Source organism: Acanthopagrus latus, chromosome 7 (genome assembly GCF_904848185.1).
Source record: "Acanthopagrus latus isolate v.2019 chromosome 7, fAcaLat1.1, whole genome shotgun sequence".
In the NCBI taxonomy this organism is placed as follows: Eukaryota; Metazoa; Chordata; class Actinopteri; order Spariformes; family Sparidae; genus Acanthopagrus; species Acanthopagrus latus.
This window is the reverse complement of record NC_051045.1, coordinates 8,767,242-8,788,610: the sequence shown is the minus strand read 5'-3', so window position 1 is coordinate 8,788,610 and position 21,369 is coordinate 8,767,242. Positions and strand designations below refer to the sequence as shown.

The window sequence follows — 21,369 nt, the reverse complement described above, 5'->3', positions numbered from 1 at the left end:
TTGTTTGATGCGATCTGTCTTCTGTCTTCTATTTTTATGACGCTCTCTAAATTCTAGGCCCATTTCATCCTTTTGTGTCCTGCTCCTGCCCGTAAACACTTAAAAGGTGTCGCTGTAACCACTCCTCTGTTTGTGTTCACTGATTTCCCATGAGATGTCACTCTGCATCATCCTCTGTGTGCTGATGCCGCACATGCGCTCGCCGGCCCGGGTGTCAGTTTGCTTGTGCACGCTCATCTGTGCACGTCAAGCCGAGTTGTCTGGAAGAGCGGACGTTGTGGGAGAGCAAACTGTCAAGCCCGATCAGACTAGACTGTCTCTCTGTGAGTCTCCTGCTGTCCGACCAAATATAGCGCCGAAGTGACAAGCTCGCCCCGGGTTCTTCCCGTCTCAATAATCCAAATCCTTACATGTCATCCACCATCCAGCACCAGCACAAGATGTCTTAGAAATCATAAAGCCCAGACGACAGCAGGCTGTTGAGGTTGAGATGAGTGTCGGCAGCTTTGACAGGACATTTTCCTTTTTCTTTTTATCTGATTGTTGGAGCTCTTCTGTGGCAAAGTTGTACCAAAGTTCACTTCTTTGACTTCAGACCATCTCCTGAAGCTGCAGTATCATTGGAAGAAAGGGCTTCAGGTAGTGAAGAGGCAGCCATGGCCTTTAATCCTTGTGTTTGTGGACGGGTAGATCCCTGAGTATACATTTAAGGAAATGTGTATCCCTCGTGGAGCCTCTTTACTGACACCTGTCACGCTGAGGATGGTGTGGTAAGCCAGCGGGAGAAGAGAGAAGGATTTACTTTTCCTCGCCTTCCTCCTGGTTTTTCTCTCCAAAGGAAAAGGAAATCCATGCATGACCCAAAATCCTTTGTGCAGTTTTGCTGAGATCTGCTGTGGATGTTTCTGTTTTGACTGATAGGATGGACGCCTCATGGATCAAATTGTATGTTAATGTCACTGCATACACTCGCAGCTCTAATATTAAACACAAAAGAGCACAAAATGCTCCTGCAGTGACCGTCTGCTGTTGAAAAGGCACATCTGCTTGAGTGTGATTTCCCCAGGGGGCATGTTGTCCAAGGAAATCTGGCCAGTGACACTGTGAGAGATAAGAAAGCTAGGGAGAGTGGATATGCTTTAATTCAAAAACACCTGCTGTACCTGGCCTTTTTAATGCATACACAATAAGGCCAACTGACAGGGGATGTGCGAGTTCAAGAGAACCCATTGAGGAGTCTCCTCATGCGTCAGATCCTACAAATACATCATTATGTATAATTCCCCTCTGTAGTATTTGATTGTATTTTTCTATTCTTCACGTGAATACAGTAGCATAGCATAGAACATGCGCTGATATCCTCACAGAGGGTGTGTTTTGATGCGCTGATATGAGCTGCTGAATAGGATTTGGACTGTTGTGTTAAAGGACTTTTAGAGATATAGTTCCCTGGGGAACAATCACCTTCTCACACTTATCTTCTTTCTGAGTTTTTGCCAGTACTGCTTTCGTCTGATTGTGGCAGCGATAGCTTTCGCAGCTATCTTCCGAAAACAGATTGTGGAAAGTCCTTGAGTAGTTTTTTTGTTACTTCCTTTTCTCAACACAGAATGTGATATCTAAATAAAGTGGACCCAGGAGGTGATACAGTAGCTGAAGAAGAGTGGAAATCAGATGTTTTCATCTGGAAAGATTGCCAATCGCAGCTCAAATTTTAGCACTTTTGGTAGAGTGAATGCAGCCACATACACACATGACAAATGACTGATATGAGAACCGCGTAGGGAAATGGTTTCATACCGCAGACAATCATCCTCCCATTAGTTTGAGGGCTTTGGGTCAGTCTGAGGGGATTGGGGGGTGGAGAATGGGGGGGTTGGCCTCGACAACAGGGCAATTCCAGGGTCTATTTGTGCAGTAATTCATAGCACATGTGCTCCTCATATCTCTACTTGTTGGAGGACTGATGGCAGGCAAGGGAGCAGGTGTTGCTACTTCATGATGAATTTAAGAGGGAGGTCGGTTCCCTAATGTCTGAGCTCTTCAGTGTCATCGCTGTAATATATGATGACACTGAGTCAAATAAGATCACCGAGCAGCACATCTGAGCATGCTTATGACTGACCTCTGAAGTAAATTTTCACACACATTATGAACAGCCTTCTTGTTAAATAAGTGGTGTTGGGGAGGGTTGTTGGCAGTGCTTATACGTTAATTGAGGTCAAATCTCCGGTTCATGTTGACAAGGAGGTGAGGCATTAGACTCGTATTACTCAGAGATCATGAGACATATTTGTTTTGATTTATTCCAGTACTGACTGTGAGCTTTTTTAGCCACACAAACTCATTATTATTGATTCAGTCTGACATATCTCAGCTACTGGACGTATTAAAATAGTAACTAATAAATAAGAAAAAATACTCAGAAAAAAAAAGAACCCTACTGATTTCGGTGAACTTTTGACTTTTGTTCTTGCACCACCGTTTTGTTGATTTTCACACATTCATTCATGGTGACCAGAGGATGAACCCTAATGACTTTGGTGACCCGCTGGCTTTTAGTCTCGTTCTGCCAGAATGTTGGCATTTTTTTATTTTGGTTAAATGTCTTCTGCAAATTTTTGTGCGGATTGTCCTGAAATCTGGCACAGGTGTTCATCAGGATGATCTTTTGAAATATAAAATGGGGACATTTCTAATTCAATCTTCATACATCATTGAAATAGGCTGAAAATTTGGGAACTAATTAACTCATGTCCAATCTGAATAGACTTTCTTTTTACTCTTTTCATTTTTCTGTCCCACTCTCTTCCGTCCTCTCTAACATACCCCATTTCTTGCTTTATTGTTGTATTTTATCGCAAAATGTTTGGAATGTGTTCTCATTGCCTCCTCTATCTCCTCCACTCTTCATCTTATCCTCCTAGTCCACCTCCTCTCCTCCCTTTCCACTCTTCCTGGCTTGAAAAGACATTCATGGCAATGTTGTGGATTCACTCAATAAATCCTACTTTTATTTTGTTTTCCTCTGCAGTTTTCTCTCAAACTGGTGCAAACAAGTAGTTAGCAGAGGAGGAAGTTGGTATATTGAGCAGCACCTCTTTTGACTGAAACAAACACAACACATGCAAGTCATAAACCACAGGCTCTGCTTTCCAGTCTCCCCAAAAAATACTTTTTTAAACTTTTGTAAATCCCTTATATTTCATCTGAAGTTTAGTGAAACACTAAAATATCCCTCAATAATTTTGAGTGGTGTAGTACCAACAATGAAATGTTAGCATGCTGACCAGTAAAAATAAGATCGGGGACATCGGGATACCTGCGAAACATCTGTAGGTTAGCATTTTACATTTTACATTTGCATTTATCCATGTACAGCCTCGAAGAGCTGCTGGCATGGCTGATGCCTCAGAAATGCTTTGTGCTTCATGAATCTTGGACAAGATTTAAAGACTTGGGGCTGGTATGAACAACATGAATAATATCTAGTGTTTACTTTGCGTCTCTGCAGTCATGACCTGAGCCAAGTGGGTCAGTCTGCCAGGAGTGAATCCACTGTGAGAAAAAGAGGTCACAGTCAATATCAGGATGAACATCCACAGCGCTCATACAGTGTCTTTTCAGAGGCCTCCTAATGTAGAGCAATTACCACGTACAAAACAAGATATTTAAAAAAAAATGATACATGATTATCAAACCAGTCACAATCAGAGTCACAGTGGGGGTCAGGTGAGCTGCAGAGAAATCATGGAGGGGATGTAAAGTTTCTTTAAAAGTTAGGAAGCAGTAGGTGCTCCTGCTTTGCCTTGCAAACATTGTGCCTGATTGAACCCAGCCAATTTGTTTCAGAGTGATATGAGGCGGGATTTAACAAATCAGGAAAAACTTTCAGACATTCTGCATCCAACGTTTTGATTGTCACAGATTCAAAGACAGCATTGACTGTTTCCACTGGAAATATTTCTGTTTCTGTCTGATCCGTGTAAAATCCAGCACGAGAATACTTTGGTGCTTTATTTGTTTACCTTTTTCTTTTGTCTGAGTGGAAATGCAGTTGAAGGCAGTAAACGCTGCTGGAATGATTCATGTACAGTCATTAAATAGCTCATAAATTCAGCTGTGTTTTTCCAGCCGACTCTTGAGGCTCAGAACTGTTTGCAGCTCTCTGTTCTCCTTCCTCCCCCCTGAGGTCAACCACCACTAATTAAATCTCAACCTGTGGGAGACACTCAATGGTTATGCATAAATAACCATTCATCCATATTTCAGAACCGCCGCAGCCTTCTTGCTTGCTGGAGACCTCTGACATGTTGCTCTTGTATGATGTATCTGTGACTGGAGTCCAAAACCTTTGGCTATACTGGCTGGTCGCACACAGCCCCCCATACACACAAGGCAACATGAGACCAGGCAGGTTTATTTCAGGAGCACCATTCAGATCTGAGGCATTTCAAAGTGCTTTCCAGGGCCATGGGACGACAGAATAAAAAACACATTTAAGGATAAGTTGGCTCCATACAACTTGATTGAATGGGCCATGTCTCAGGGAAGCCAAAATTGTTTTAAAAAGATGGAATTTACACCCTCAAAATGTGGTTGGCCTTCTGCTCAGGCACCCACTTCAGACAGGGTGCACACCAGCACTTGTAGCTGAACAGCTAGAGTGAAGATTTCAGCTTTAAAAAGGTCCTAGATAAAGACATTTTTGTCATTAATAAAAAACATTAAAATCAAAAAGATGACAAAACAAGCAAATAAACAAAAATTAAACATTTTATTAAGCAGAAGCAAGCACATGGATAGGTACATAATTAACCAGATTGTGTATTATTTATTCAAAATCTGCAGAAAACAATCATATTTTTAACCCAGATTTGAATGAGCTGACAGCTTTATCAGACATGTGGTGTTCAAGAAGCTTGTTCCACAGGTGAAGAGCATCAAAGCACCAAAGCTGCCTCTCCTTGCTCGGTTTTGAATTGCTTTGTTTGAATCAGAACGAACGTTAAATTTGATTAATGAAGAATTACGAATACACAGTTGCTGACTCTCGATTCGACTCACCCTAATCCTCTGGGAATTACAGGATCCAGCAACCGGCTAGCTTTAGCCATTATTCGAGCTCCTTATTATCTAACTTGTCTCGGGGGAGAAATAGCTGTGAAAAAAAAAAGCTAGAGAGTGGCAAGAGAGAGTGAGAGGGCCGGAGATGGAGAAATTTCAGGACAGCGGCAATTCTCAGGGGATAAGGGGTGAGTGGCGGAAGAGGGGGAGAGGGAGAGAGGAGAGAGGAGTGACCACCACAGGCCATTTCACCAGGCTAATGGGATGGGAATCCCTGGCAGCAGGGGCCGGTCGGAAGGGATTTACTGTGGGATTCAGAGAGCAGCGAGGATACTATCAATTTATCTTCCTCTATAGGAGATAAAAAAACCAAAACAATAAAGCTCCACATGGCTGAGGATTTTCTCCCTGTTCCGCTATTGTTTATCATTTTGTCAGCGTATAGTAGAGGTCCCACAGTGCCATTCTAAATGTATGTTTTGATAGCGACCAGCCGCGAAAAAATCATCCTGCACTCATCCGATAATGTGTTTCCATCTATAAGTACTATCGACACATTTTTTAATTTGTTTAACTCCAAGCTGAGCCCCTGCCGAAAAAAAGAAAAAAACAAACTAAACCACACATGTAACATCTGCACTCTTTGCTCAAGGGGGTTTAAAAGAGAGAGATCATGAGAGATTACTGTCCCACTGCAGCAGGACGCCTCAACAAATTACTGCTAATCTGTACAAGTTTTGTCCAATGATGTAATACTTTTTTTTTTCTTTTTTAACCAGTAAGCTTTGGACAGTGAGAGGATTATTTGTTTTGTTTATCACAATACACGGCTCTTAATGGAGCACAGTATGATGGCCGCGATGTAATCCCTTGTTATCTCTTCACGTCTGACACACACACACACACACACACACACACACACACACACACACACACACACACACACACACACACACACACCCTAACCCCACATTTCATTGAGAGGTGTCTAAGGAGGTGTCCTCACTCACTGAATTATATGTTCTTTAGCTGGGATTTACCAAGAAAAAAAGGGCACTGTTGGTGAAATTAGTCACAGGTCTGCCGGGAACTGCAGATGGTAGCTTAGTGCAGGAAACGCACATGTTCACCAGGGATTGAACGAGAGTCATTACAGTAATTAAAAGCCTTAAACACACAGGCTCTCTTCTGCACAGTGAGCATTTAGGTGGTACCTGTTCACCTTTGGGAGCCTAATGCTGGTCTTAATAACCTTGTTGAAGCCATATCATAATGAACATGAATTTGCATGTGGGTGTTACTTCTTTTTTTTTTTTTTTCTCTTCACGCGTGGCTGATGTGGTTGCCACAGCAACAGCCCTAGCTGGCTCGTGAGGCAGTCTGGGGATTTAAGGCAACCCCCGTTGCCCTAATCAGCCCTGCTCTCCTTTCTCTTTCCGAACGTCAGACTTCAGTCGTCCCCTAAATGGATGATTGGGGGAAGGGTCTCCCACTTTAAAGCGGATAAGGCTGGTGTTGGTAGTTGGGGATGGGTGCGATGGTTTGAGTTTGGGGCTTCCGGACGCAAGTGGCACAGTGTGTGCGTGAGCCTCAGAGCAGACAAAGAGGGTGGAGATGAAGGAAGTGACAACTGGAGAGCACATATGTGTATGTGTGAGAGACTGAGTGGGAGGGGAGAGAGAGAGAGGGAGAGGGAGGGAGAGGGAGGAGAGATGAGCAGTAGAGGGGATGCTCGCTGGGAGAGTGTGTGAGTCTAAAGAGCTGAGAGTGAGGCCAGCAGGTGAACGACTGATGGGAAGCAGCAAGTGAAGCTGGAGAGAGAGAGAGAGAGAGAAGAGTAAACGCACAGAAGCCGAGAGAGAGGAGATAACTGTGAAAGAGAGGGAGGGAGAGGGAGCGAAAGGCTTAACTGGAGGAGAAGCGTAGACTGTGAGTCATCTGCTGGACTGCTGGTCACTGTCCGGACTTCACGGGGAGCGCCCGGCGTTCAGCTGCCACTGTGTGAGTAAGTTGTGCCGCTCTGCTCCGTGCAGGACGTCAGGTCGCCCAGGTGATGCGCTGTGACTCCTTCACACGGCTCATTTCTGCGGTGCATGGCTAACCCAGCTGAGGTGTGTTATGTAATTTGTTGTGTTGTTGGGACGAAGCTGTGGCTTAGCGCTGCAAACTGATCCGCAGGAGGGCTTACGTGGTGGCGCTCTAAAGAGCAGGCAGGTGTGTGTGAAAGGCATTGTGGGGTGTCCAATGAAGAACCAGGACATGTCTTCTGTCTCTCTTACTCTGATGTGTGTTTTGATGCTGTTGAAGGGGACATAGATGGTATATCTTGTTGCAAATGTGTGTCATTTTCATACACCAACACGCTACAACTTGACACAAACTGGTGAATAGAAATGTTTAACAAGTATTACCTCAAATTGTTTTGATACATCACAACATAATTCTTTAAACCAACTGTTAGAGATGAAAGAATTTGCTTTCTTTTGTGTGTCTGTTTGTGTGTGGGTGTGTTTGTTGTGCATCCATCTATTGTGCATCAGTTCTAATTAAGAGTTCAGGGCAGCTGATGCCCAATCGTATCCCATTCTCCCACGGGAGAGCTGCTGCGGGGTTCCTCTCCTCCTTCCTGTTTAGTGAGCGTGCTGAGAAAAAGGTTCATACTCACAGTTTGAGGAGATATGACACATATTTCATCATGGCTGCTGCAGCCTCAGCCTTTGATCAGCACAGAGAGCAATATACATTTTTCACTGCTTCTTGGCCAGTTCAGAGCCACATTCACACCGATCGATCTCTCTGTGCATTTGAAACAGATTGAATTAATCAAACAAATTGAAAACCTGCTGTGCAAACCGGCCGGTTGCCCGTGTCAATAGGGCACAATATTCAGCCGGGCTATCGATCAGTGATCCTGTGGAGATAAAGCCGTCCTTGTCGAGATATATTGAGTTCAGAGCAAAGGATGCGTGACAGTAGTATTAGCCGGATTCTGCATTAGCAATGTGCTACTCTCCTGGGTTTGAGAAGAGAGAGATCCTCTGTCTGAATAAATGTGAAACTGTGGGTATTGTGTCCCCAGATCCCTGAAGTGTTTGTGAATAGCGGCTTATGCCTCCACAGAGGAATACGATGTGATATCCTTTGGGAATGATGCTCAAGCAGCAGATTCATATATTGACTTGTGTCAGACATAACTTGTATGACGGTCGTCAGAGTGATATTTAGATTTAAAATAAATGGCGTCAGGGGCGAGGAGAGCTTTTCTGCACCTGGTTTAACCTCCTATTATTAGAGCACTGAAGATTAGACAGAATAGATGATTTTCAGTGAGAATATTAAGGGTAGCTGCAGTTCCTTATGTTGCAGTTTGAATTCTCTGCATTTGTGTGTCTGAATATGTTTTTTAATAATGTTTTTACCACTTCCTGCTCTTTTTCCTGCAGAGACAAAAAGAAAAAAATATCAGTGGATCATTTATCAAACAGAAAGCGTTGTAATTTTAATGACAAGAAGCCTCCTCTCTGGGCTTAAGGCCATTGCAAAGCCTCAGTCCATACAAACACATTCTGTTGCTAAATAAGAGCAGCACCTGAGGCGTTACCTTTTCAGATGTCCTCTTGCTTTATCTCAAACTGAGTGACCTTTTCTGACCAAATGTTCTCTTGCATCTGTCCGTGTGTAGGAAACAAGATGGGAGCGACCCCCGAGTTTCTGCCACACTAGAGCCCCAGCTGTTCCAGCCTACGCTCCCATACACCAGCTCACCATTCCACAAGGTAGGAGGAGAATGAGGGGTGGGGGGTTGAGTTTGCACTTTGACCCCCGACCTTGTCAGCCTCTGTGACCTTTTTCTTTCTGTGGTGTTTGTGAGGTGTCTCTGCTCATCTTGTCTCTACACCTGCTTCTTTCTCTGTGTTCTCTCTGTATCTGATCTCTCCCGACTGTATCAGGCCCAGACTTTCTGCTTGCAGAGTTTGTTTTTTTTTAAATTCTTAACTTCTTTTGTTCAACTTGTGTAATTAGAGCGCACAGAGCTCTCTGTGTCTGGGATGATTGTGTTGGCCTGATTCAATTAATATAACATCTATTTTTAGCCGTAAATTGTCAGCTGGATGCAGACAGTTTCTCAATCCGAGCCTGATTGCATCAAAGCCGACAAAATACAGCCTGTCTAAGCAATTGTCCTTTTTGTATCAAAAGACAGACTTCTTCGTCCTCGCCATCATCTCAGATATGGCACCAAAGTTTGGAAGTCATTAATGTCAGTCATCAGTCTTTGCGTGGGGTTCAAGTGTTATCCAGTTTTATGTCAGCGTCAGTTAAAAATAATCAAGTCTTTTTTAAGGCTTTTTGTAAGATAAATATATATTTTCTGCCTTGAACTTTGTGAGATCATTCAATTTTTCCATTTCGCTACGACACTTTAAGAGTTTCAGCATTCTTAAATCAGCTCAACATTCATCCTTTCAGAGGAAGCCATATGAAAAAAGGACTCAATTGCTGCGATTTCACATGCAGAAAGTGGAAAAGATTAAGGAGGAAATCATTTCAATTAATCTATTTAGACTGTCACAGGACCTATTAAATCCATCTTGCTGTCAGAATGCTCGTGCCTACCTTTTTGGCTCGTCATATCATTATAAACGAGCGCACGCTATGATAAAAAAAAAAAAAAAAAAAACCTGTCAGGGATATTTTTGGGGAACTAAGAGTGGGTACAATCTCACTCACGTCAGCCTGGTTTCATAAGGTCTCTCACACTTTGGATGAGGCGTACACTTGCACTTGCAAATCTGGCGATGCGATTTGATTAGAGCAGAGGGAGTGAGAAGAGAAAGGGATTAAAGGAGAATTTGGGGATTGGGTTGTTAAACCGTCACTCCTGATCCCTGCAGCATGCACCATCTGTAGGTGCCTCAGACTGAGTAGTTACAATTAGTCAGACACGAGGATTTGTGAAACTTCTGTGTGTCTACAGATTTGCGTGACATGGAAGCAGCCACCAAAGGCGCAGATGAAAGTATTCCCAAACTAGTCTTCTCTCATACTGGGCAAGAAACAGCAGAGCAGGGAGGCACATTACATATGGCTTTGTAATTGGACAGAGGAAAACACTCAGCAAGACTTACAATGAAGTCACATTTCATGTTTGATCTCTGTAGCCTCGTTCTTCAGCCCCCTTTGATTAGAATCCATAAAAGAAGAGCAGATTTGATGCGTATGTTGAGGGACAGCATGGGTAATGTAATGCACTGTAGTATGATAAGGGCTTAGTGGGGCAAGACTCAGAGGAGCATATCACTTTAATCAGAGCCACGCGAAAACCAGGTCAATCTGCAATTAACCCCAGCAGGTCTTATGGTCACTGCCTAATTCAAACCACATTGCTATACTGTCATATTAACAGTGTTGCACATTTCTGAAAGAGAAAAGGGTTACAGTGGTCTCCTGTACAGTTTTTCCATCATGAGCTAATTAAAAAGCATGGATCTCCAGCTGAGACAATTTTGAGATGCTAGTAAGTCTGCGCCTCACCAGACAGGTGAAAATCAATGTGACCAAATCAACAGCACCAGGAAATGATCAGTATTGCTTCGCCTTTTTTTTTGGTTGGGTTTCTAATGCAGACACGTTTTCTGTTGCACTGCTATACGACTTGTCATGACGATGGAAAGCTGGATGAGGTTTTGTAGTCGACCAAACATTTCTGGGGCCTCACAGAAAAACAGCGATGCAGCACTCCTCTGAACAACTGAAGAAGATGGGGACTTCCTTTTAAAACATCAAAACAAAATCTGGCTCCATGGCTCCATACAGCTCATTCTGTGTAATAAAAGTCTCCAGAACCTCAAGATCCCAAGTTTATTTGAAACAGAACCTAAAAAAGTGTATATTTATACCCTGACATGTGGTCGAGCTTGTGGACCTACTTCAGATTAATCGCTTTTAGGTTTCAGTTCAGATTTCAGCTTTAAAATGGGTGCAAACAGTGTTTCTTCAAATCAGTTCTGGGATCTTGGATGTTAGATGTGGATTATGCCCGGCAAGTTGTATGAGGCAATTTTATGTTTATTTTCCTGTTGTGAAAGAAGTCCCCAGCTACATCTGTTGTTTACAGTCTTTGAAACTAAGGGTGAGTAGATGAAGACTGAATTTTAATTCTTAGGAGTTATCCTTTAAATAACCCTCGCTAATCTAGAGAGCAAGCAAATATTAGAACTACAATAAGAACCAGATACAGTGCATCAAAGAATAAGACAAACACGTCAGCCCCTCTGTCCCTCTGATATTCATGCATTCTTGCTCAAAGATAAAATGAGCTGCATTAGTTGCACCTGAGAAGTCTGGAGCAGAGGGGAGGTTTCACACATTCAATCAGCCCCTTGTCATGATGACGATCCTATTAGCCCTAATGAAAGGTCTCAGCTCTAACGACTGCACTGTGTCTCCCTGCGGATCCTCGCGTCTCCGTCACTCTGCACAGTGTTTTTGTGTCACAGTGAGATGTCTTGTTTTGTTCTGCTGGCTGTCTCCTCTTTGTTTCATCTGCAGCTTTTATGGAGTGTTGTCTTATTTACTCTGTCTGTATCTTTTTTTTCCCCACGCATCATTGTATCCATGGTTGATGGTCTCATAATTTAACTGCACTCACTTTATAGTTTTATAGTCCTAGATAGTGGGACCGCCACATACATGGTAGCTCCTCCGTGAACAGGAAGCTGTTGAAGGAATTGTTTGATAGAGTAGTAGAGCTGGACTCCACCTCTGCGATCTGTCAGCCTGCGTGAAGATACGGCATGGTTTGTGATAATAAAAACACAGGTGGTTGATGTGTGCTTTGGACGTCTTTCTGCATTGCTGCACAGAGAGAGTGACAAAGAAGGATCAGCAGACGACAAGACACCTCTAGCTGCAGTCAGAGGATTACTACTTCCACACCTAAAGCTACATCAGCTGGTTGCTGCCTGCCTGCAACGTGAGGCTCGCTGATCCTTTCTGTATGTTCAGAGCACACAGTGGGAGAGCCTGTGGATCTCGTCTTGAACTTTTTTTTTTTCCCCCACTGCAAAACTTTGCCAGTCATGGTTGCAGTGAGCAGGGATGCAGCTTTACCTCAGGTGTCACAGTGGGACTCGGTCAGCTGTCTGCAGTTTGACAGAGGCACAGTAGTCAGAGAGCGGGTTTAATCCGAACCTGTTGAAGTCAGTCGAGCCAAATCGTCTTTTGAAGCCGCAGGACGTCGGTCTGCGGAAAGTTAAAGATGGCTAAAAATCATCGCAGCCACTTCGGTGCTCCGGTGGTGACAAAGGCACGCTGGAAGAAGCCCAGCCATGTAAGTAGCTTTACTGTAGAAACATGCAGGATAGAAGACATCACTAGATGGCAAACAGCAGAGGGAATTTGGCAGCGCTCTCAGCAGAGGCTTGGACGACTGCCTCTTCAAAGCGAGATTAAAGTTGCAAAACCTGACAGTTCATGTTGCCTGTTTAGTGAAGTGATGAGCTGGAGAAAAATGTATGTTCGCGCTGGAGCATTTCTTGTTCCATTTTCAGTTGTTTTCCATTTGTTCAAACAAATGCAACGCTGCAACATTTGCTCAGACGTACCTGTGCCTTTTTAGGGCTGTAGGTCATACATACAGTATTATGGCCAGTGCAGTTGTTTTTAAGTCCAAAGATAACATGGAGCTGAGCGCTGCAGCCCCCCCGCCCCCCTTGTTCTAAGCTCTGTTTAATGTTGTTGAAGCCGGGGATATTTACTTTCAGGGTTTGTGGCTGACTATTGTTTGCACATGGTGGAGGACTTTACACACACTGAAAGCTAAGACAAGATTGCTCTGTACACAGAACTTTTTGGCTATGTCAGGCTTTGCTGGCTGAGCGCTTAAGCCAGCGCTTGACTACTCCAGAACAACGTTCAACATGCGCTGTTTTGATTCAGCATTTTCAGCAGGTGCGAGAGTCTGAGGCTTGAAGGTTTTCAGTGTGAAATTTTTAAGGACAATGCCCAAACAGCTGTGGTCGGGATGTAGAATTAGGCAGGTGTTTAGTGTGGGAAATCGGGTCAGTCACACATAGCCGTTCAAACCACAGGGGGAGAGGCAAGAAATCACATGCTGCATTCAGGTAAAACGTGGATTAAAACAAGTTTAGTTCATAACTTTGGCAGTTTTGTAAAATAGTAAAAGTAGGAATATGTGCTTTGCCAATTTTACAACACTCATGTAAAATGTGGGGTGTTGGGACAGTTTTCATGGATGACAGTGTTCAATATTTGGCAGAAATGTTTTAAGCAAATAAATCATAATGCTGTTTGGGTCTTGGAGAAACCGGAGCCTCTTCTAACAACTCAAAACACAAAGTTTGAACTTGCAATGTCATGCATTTTCCCGATTTTAAGTAAACTGCTGATAAACATGAATCAGAATAGATGACAGAGGTTCACTAGAGAAACTGTCCCATTACTTCTGTGTGAGGTCTCAGATAACAACAGCTATAAACTCTTTCATATGCTCTATATCTGTGATTAGTGTGACAGTACTTATTTTGCAAATCCTGCATAAGTTATTTGGAGTCCTGTTTTTGGTGTTTCATAACGTGTTCCCTAGAAGTCTAACAGAGATTTAGACCTGCCTGACTTTTTGGTTATCATAAGTAGTATTTGTTAATGCATGGAATATGTGGAATATGTTATAATATTTGGTGTAATAACAATACTCTAAGGTAATGTTCTTATTTTGTCATCGTCATCAAATTTGTGGTGAAGTAAAGAAAAAAAAAAACACTTCAACAGGGACAGCTCACCTCAAATTAAAACTAAAATTCTTCTTGCCTGCAGTGTGATTTATGCATCTAGATTGTTTTGGTGCAAGTCACTGACTTTTGGAGATATCAGCCACGGAGATATCAGCTTTCTCTCAAACATAATGTAACTAAATCACACTCAGCAGAGGAAATCTCTCTCCAGAAACACATGAACCAGTTTTCTGAAGACCGTCTTGTGAGAGGTTGTCATGCAGGTTTAAATTAAGTTGTTTTTTTCCCCCAGAAAATAAGATTGATTCCTGTAATTAGAAAAATGCAGAATATCTGATAGTATACAGTAAATGTATACTGAAGTACTGAACTACTATTTGTATGAGTGAACCTCATGCCCCCATATCTTACGATGGATTCAAGGATGACTTTTGGGTCAAACCTGAATCAAATCAAAGCTCAGAAGAAAAACAATGGATGAACAGACATGACAGGTAAGAAGAAAAAAGATGTCTTTTTTTATTTCTGGGTGAACTGTCTCTGTGAAGGTGAAAAACAAAAGAATTGTTACTACTACTACCACTCACATCACACTTTAGAGAGACCGCCAGATGCCCAGGGGTACTGTGTAGTAATTACAGTGTTCCTGGAGGCACGGTGCAATGATACAGCCGTTCCTCTCTGTCATAAACAGACTCAGAAAACAATAAGGAAGTCAGGTCAGCAAAATACAGTCAACTGACTTTGTGTTTCCGTCACTGGATGGACAGTGATGGGGCCCCACAGTATAAAGTGCTGATATGTAACAATGACAAACAAATGAACTCAAAAAAAACATTTCGTCTCACTCTCCTCTCCCCAGACCACAGATTTATTTGAAATGATTGAAAAGATGCAGGTAAGATGACGCGTCGAGCTTTGCCTTCCGTCTTCAAGTTTTCCGAGCTGTCTACTCACCAAGCCACTAACCAGTAACAGTCAGTGTGTCTCCTCCTAATTCTGGCCCTCTCCTCAACCCACCAGACTTTCTGTTCCCTTCTGTACACAAGAAGGATACAGAGGAGGAGAGTCGTCAGAGCGTTACATGTGTGTGTGTCTCGGCGTCTCTGTTAACATTCTGGTTGTAACACTGACTGACAGCCCTGTAAGCTTATTATCTCACCTCACAAACTGTCTCCTGGTTCCTGAAGCCTTGAGGAGAATGTTTATTTTTAATCATGCGATCCCACACAGAATGGGCGTTAAGAGTTTTATAAGCTTATAAAAAAAAAAAAAAACTCAATGTTTTCATGCATGTGTGTTTGCAATTAGTGCACTTGCGCTGGAGTCCACGTAGCTTTCACGTCTGACGGCGTATGTTGGCTTAACTGCATATTATAAAAAAAAATGACATACTGCTTGTAATGCAGGCAGGCGTTTTTTTCTACAATACGTCGAAATGATGTACTGTATTCCTTGACGCCAGCCGCCATCACCCAGCCATGATTTAGTATCGCTGCATCTCTTTTTCTGCATCGTTTCATGCACACAGACACTCAAACACACAAACGGATACACACCTCAGGTCCAATGGGTGTTACAGTGCCAGCTAGCCCAGCATCTTTTCAATCCCTGAGGTATCGTCACCACGCTTCTTCTGTGTGCTAACAGACTTTTCAGCTACTCCTAAACGCCTGCTCTTTAGCATCCCTTAACTATCTTTCCGTGTCTTTCTTTCTGTACGTTCTCATCTGTCCCTCTCTGTCTTTTTGCCTGCTGCACATCTCTTGGGTAAAACTGTGTTGTTGCGTAATGAGCTTGATAATTTTCTCCCGGCTCATGATGTTGTAGTCATTTAAAGCTTGATTATTACACTGCTCTATGTAGATTTTTTTTTTTTTGTGAGCATGTGAATGCAGCTATTTGTGTTATGCAAAACCAGCTGCTGACCCCTCTCTCTTTCTCTCTCTCTCTCTCTCTCTCTCTCTCTCTCTCTCTCTCTCTCTCTCTCTCTCTCTCTGTGGTTGTCTTATCTCACCCTCTCCTCTCGTAGGGAAAAAGGATGGATGAGCAGAGGTGCACCTTTCCTCCCCCACTCAAGGTGCGACTCTCCGTGTAGGGACACAGTGTTGCGTAGTCGCACATGATGAGGTCATTGTCTCCGCAGTTATCTCGCCCTGCCAGACGAGCTGATTACTTCAGCACACCGGAGCACAAATATTACCCATAAAGCAGTGCGATGCTCTCAAACCTTGCCATCAGTTTTAGAAAAATGAGTTTGGATTCATAATCATGTATCCTCTGTTGTAGATAGAAAAATCTTAGTGATAAGAACTTAGCAGGATACAATAGTTTAGTGTGTAATCCAGTAAACTTTTAATGTGCCAAATAATGGCAATACTTTGAACAAGAAATGCATCGATTCCCTTTGTAGTTTTGAATTTCATTGCGTAACAGTTATGTAATTACTGCGAAAGAGCGTCCCTGGGGATCATAGAGTTGGACAGTGTGGTTGTTTTTATTCCTTGATGAGGAAACAAAGCTTTATTTATTTTTATTTCCTATTTTTGCAGACTGAGGAGGATTACATTCCATACCCAAGTGTCCACGAGGTAGGATGATGGGCACTTTTCACTGATTGCATTCTTGTCCTGGAATGACTTTCATATTTACACCGTTCTGTCTCTCACAACTCTTCTCGGGTCAGGTGCTGGGCCGAAAAAGCCCCTTTCCTCTCATCCTCCTGCCGCAGTTTGGGGGTTACTGGATCGAAGGGACAAACCACGATCTGAGTGAAACGGCGGACACGGAACAACTGCAGCCTCTGTCCCCGAACACCCGCACCAAACTGGAATGTAACACGATGGCAACAATCTACAGAAAACACTTCCTGGGCAAGGTTAGTCCCTTTGGACAACACAGAGTGAGATGCCTTTTTAAATGTTTATATCATTTTTGATCCCTTTTGTTGTCATCACATTAAGCTAAAAAAAACAATATTTGGGATAATGACGGAACTCAAAAAGACTTTTATGAAAACCCAAATACTGAATCCATTTCCTCTGTATTCTTTCTTTATATTTGTCACTTCCCTCTTAACTTAAATGTAATTAGCTCCATGGTTTGAATTTGACCTGTTATCTCTTTCCAGTCCTGGATGCTCTGAAAAGTGTTCTGAAACTATTATATATTCATAAGTTCCAAAAAAAATATGTTTATTCTCCTGATACAGTGTGCTGTAGTTAAATGACTTGTTATCAAAAATGTTCCTAGATCTCCAACATCTTCAGCTTTTAAAGTTGATTAATGCAGTTTTGCAGTTTTTCCCATTTTCATTTTCATGGTTGCAAATCAGAATGATAATAGGAACATCGTGTTTATTTAGCACTAAACTCAGCTCAACACTTTTTCTAAAAGGTGTGATCTGCTTTCAAAGTGATATTACTGGAGTCATCCTCATGAAGGCCTTCATTGTAACGGCTTCCTTCCTTCCTCATTACTCTCGTGGAATTTTTCACAATCAATTTCGCTTCTTGCTCATTATAGTAATGAAATGAATAAGCAATAAGCAAATCCCAGTTGACTAAAACCACTTACAGCGACCAGCCTTGCTGCTTGGCACCTCGTACGCTGCCGCTAATGAAGATGCATTACGCTTTACCACCTGTTCTGACGCACGCATAATATGAACAAATTTAATCTGCTTGTGGAGGAAGGGCAACAAAGGAAGAAAAAGGTACTCAGATCTGGAAGATATGGTTTAATGACTGGAGCGTGTGCACATGCCCCGTGCACTGTATTTATGACAGATACTAATGGCTGCGTCTGTGCACTGTGCCCTCAGGAACACTTTAATTACTATTCAGTGGACGGTGCCCTTGGACATCTGGTGTTCTCTCTAAAGTACGACGTGATCGGTGACCAGGAACATCTCCGTCTAATGCTCAGGTAGTGCTCATTATGCATAACACGGTGCAGCACAATGTTGCGTCATTTGGAGAGAAAAAAACGAAACCTTTAACTCTGTGTTCTGCAGAGCGGCATGAGAGGAAATTAATGTGTAGGCTTAAACAAAATGTCACTACTTTCATGTTCAGCAGGAAATGAATGCAGGATAATTCTGTGATTTCTTTTTTGTTCCTAAACGGCCCAGTGATGACTGGATAAACACATCCAGCCAGCACTGGTGTTATCATAAGAGTCATAAAGCTGGAGAGACTGTCAACAAGCACTGTCATTCACACAGCAGAGTAACAGATGGACTATTTAGGCCAGCGAGTGGGTGGGGACGGATGGATGGAGTGAGAGAAAGCGAAGAGAGGCGAGGGTGGGGAAGTTTGATAATGGTCTATACCGGATCATCACTTTCCCATCCGATTGGTTCTGAGAAAGTGTTGCATCACATTATATGGCTGTGAAAACACACTGATTCTTTTATGGCTTTTATTTATCACCAGGAACAAGCTGAAAACCCACCACGATGTGATCCCAATCTCCTGTCTGACAGAGTTTCCCAACGTGGTACAGATGGCCAAAGTAAGAAGAGGTTGTTTTTATTGTACGGAGATTGATCTGCTGTGACCGTGTCTAACCACAGTCTGACATGTTTCTCTCTCTCTCTTGATAAATCCAAGCTTGTCTGTGAAGAGGTCAACGTGGACCGCTTTTTTCCTGTCCTTTATCCAAAAGTAAGATCTGGTTTTGCTTTCTGTAGTTGCAGCTGATGGATGTGCTTTTAAAGGTCCCACACATTTGATGGTTTTAAGGACAGAGTTGTCATTTTTCAAGCCTGTCTTAAGATAATAATCAGGTGCCCATCAACCCAACTGATTAATTAATGTTGGCAATATTTGTTCTTAATTATACAACTTTATGTGTCTTATCTTGCACCGACGCTGTGCTTATTCTCGTTAGGTTTTAAGCACAAAAAAACACTGTTGGGGTTAAGAAAAGATTATTGTTTTGGCTTCAAATATCTACTTCAATTGCCAAAAAGAACGTCAACGAGATCCTGAGGCGTCACTGAAAACATCTGAATTTGTCGCCAGAAACGCGGCTGGAAATCATCCCGAGGTCACCTTAAAAATATCTAGTAGTGTTCATGGTTACAAATTTTGGAACAGTGTGTTCCCCGGTCAAAGATATCCAGTGGCTGGCTCACTTACAGATGCTGATGTTGCAGTGTCAACCTGCAGGTACTATCTACTGACAGGACGTCTGTGATCTTTGTCCTGTGCAAATCTGCTGTGTCCATAATTAGTCAAGTAAACATTTAACTGCATACTACCCAACATATTTCTGTGTGTACCACTGTTTTCTGTGGACAGACAAGTGAACAATTGTGAAATTTGACTGCAGCTCATAATGTCAACTGCTGTGCTGTGAGATGGACTATACTGACATTTAAAACATAGCAGCGACAAAGGTCGTTATATTCAATTACAGCCACAAAACATCTGTTACCTGATCTGAGGAATTGCAAATATGTGGTGATTCTTTTAACACGTCTACTCTAAAGCTTCTTCAGCTTTTTCTCCACACAAAACACAAATCTGGGTTTGTCATTTCTAAATCACATGGTCCTCTGCTCACACTAGTTCTGTGTGAATATGGCTCAGGACAACAATAAGAGCAAGTGTCTTACCTAAGTCTAAAGCCGAGTAATAACTTTAGAAATTAAAAAACACTTTCACACAAATCGAGGACTGAGGATTTCATTCCGGATCACTTAAAGTATTGGTAGTATGATGGGACAAGATCTCTTCACAGCCAGTTTAATCAGGAAGTATGATAACAGCAATAACAATGTTCACACGGGCACCTTACTGTTGTTTAACGACGGTCTTGAAAAACTGTGAGCCTGCCCTATAAACATCGCCAAATACAGACGCCAGCCCAAAGTGTCAGTATTTGACAATGTGGAGATGAGGCTCAACAATCAACCATCTTTCTCCATTTTCTTGCTTTAATTCTTTTAATTTTTATATCCATGTGTTGTTGTTTTTTTTACAGGCTTCAAGACTAATCGTCACCTTTGACGAACATGTGATAAGCAACAATTTCAAGTTTGGGGTCATTTATCAAAAATTTGGACAGGTGAGTGATAAAAGCTTCGCTCCTTTTTAGTGCATGCGCCTGTAATATTCACTGTATTCAGTCCATGAAACAATGAGACTGTACAATACATTGTAATTTCTGATTTCCTCGAGGAAGCTGATTATGCTCGGCCGTCCTCGTTCTTAATTATGCCTTTCAGTCCAGCCCAGTCATCAACACTCCCTCTCATTTTCTGAGGCAATCACAGCCCTCTTGTTTACTGTGTCGGGGGCAGGAGAGCTATTCAGTGCTTTGCTGAGGGCACTTATACCTTTGAGTGGAGACCCCCGGTGTGTAAAGATCTGCGCTGTTGATCCCTTATAGCCTGCGGTGGTTTAAATGCATTGTAAATGAGCCAAGGGTGATCTCACGAAGACAGTGTGAGGGCTCTCTGCCATCACCTCAGGACGCTTTATATTCAGTAGGGCTGAAAAGATGATTAAGTGGGCATCGTGCATGCAGAAAACAAAGCAGAAATTCTAAATAAGCATCTTCTCAGGCGACGTTTCTGTCCGTTTGTTACGAAGCAGGCCTTTGTGTCAACATCACCTCTCCATTTGCTCACAATAGATAATCAACAGTCCATCACAGCTGATCATTATAGGCTTTAAACCTTCGCTCGCACTGACGGCTGTTATTGATTGAAGGCACCCCTGTTATCTCAAATGCAAATGCGGTGTGTTTGAACAAGTGTGCCGGACACACACACATACACACACACGATACTCTTCACTTCCCTGCCTTCAGTGACTGACCCTAATGATCTGTCGCAGTAAAAAAAACGCACCTTACATAAAATTCTCATCATGCCCTCGATGATACTTAGTATGCAAATCCTCTCTCTTGTGATCAGCTCTCATTGTTCTTTTTCCTTTTCGTTTGTTTGTGCCATTATTACGGGGCACTAAAAACTGTACCGTACAAATCCGCCTCTTTTAACTTCTAGCTGCTGAAACCATTTTGTCCTCTGAGCCTGGATGTTTATGAGTTGTTTTTTTTTTTTTTGTCACTGCTCACAGACTTCAGAGGAAGAGCTGTTTGGAAACAGTGAAGAGAGTCCTGCCTTTGTAGAATTCCTGGAGTTTCTGGGAGAGAAAATTGAGCTGCACAACTTTAAAGGGTGAGGAGTTTGGTTTGAAGGCACCGTATGTATACTCTGCCATATGTTCCGTAACATGACGCCAACTGTGATTTACATTCGATCAGGCTCGCTGCAGGATTGATGGTCCTTGAGCCTGCAGCCATGGTGGAGAGTATCTTGTTAGACATGGTCTCTATGTGTGCTCGCTTGCAGTTTCCGCGGAGGGTTGGACGTGACTCACGGGCAGACTGGCACCGAATCTGTCTACTGCAACTACCGCAACAAAGAGGTCATGTTCCATGTGTCCACAAAGCTGCCTTATACAGAAGGGGACACCCAGCAGGTAATGTAATGCAATACAAGACTAACACGCCCTGCATGATTCACTAC

The 21,369-nt window shown here is 42.7% G+C and overlaps 1 protein-coding gene across 12 annotated transcripts in view; it reads left to right on the top strand.

Annotated features, from left to right (window-relative positions):
* Positions 1-21,369, top strand: part of LOC119023025 (rap1 GTPase-activating protein 1-like) — a 48,126-nt gene that overhangs the window by 15,498 nt on the left and 11,259 nt on the right. For 4 of the 12 annotated variants that reach the window (XM_037104627.1, XM_037104622.1, XM_037104620.1 and 1 more), the window contains exons 3-13: positions 8,750-8,843; positions 14,686-14,721; positions 15,856-15,903; positions 16,376-16,414; positions 16,510-16,701; positions 17,647-17,750; positions 18,260-18,338; positions 18,437-18,490; positions 19,815-19,898; positions 20,918-21,018; positions 21,193-21,322. In XM_037104627.1, coding sequence (XP_036960522.1) covers positions 8,750-8,843; positions 14,686-14,721; positions 15,856-15,903; positions 16,376-16,414; positions 16,510-16,701; positions 17,647-17,750; positions 18,260-18,338; positions 18,437-18,490; positions 19,815-19,898; positions 20,918-21,018; positions 21,193-21,322 — 961 coding nt within the window. Of the gene's footprint in view, positions 1-6,833; positions 7,073-8,749; positions 8,844-9,823; positions 12,401-12,439; positions 13,194-14,685; positions 14,722-15,855; positions 15,904-16,375; positions 16,415-16,509; positions 16,702-17,646; positions 17,751-18,259; positions 18,339-18,436; positions 18,491-19,814; positions 19,899-20,917; positions 21,019-21,192; positions 21,323-21,369 lie in introns of those variants that run through there. The other 8 variants (XM_037104624.1, XM_037104629.1, XM_037104628.1 and 5 more) reach the window with 8 other exon arrangements.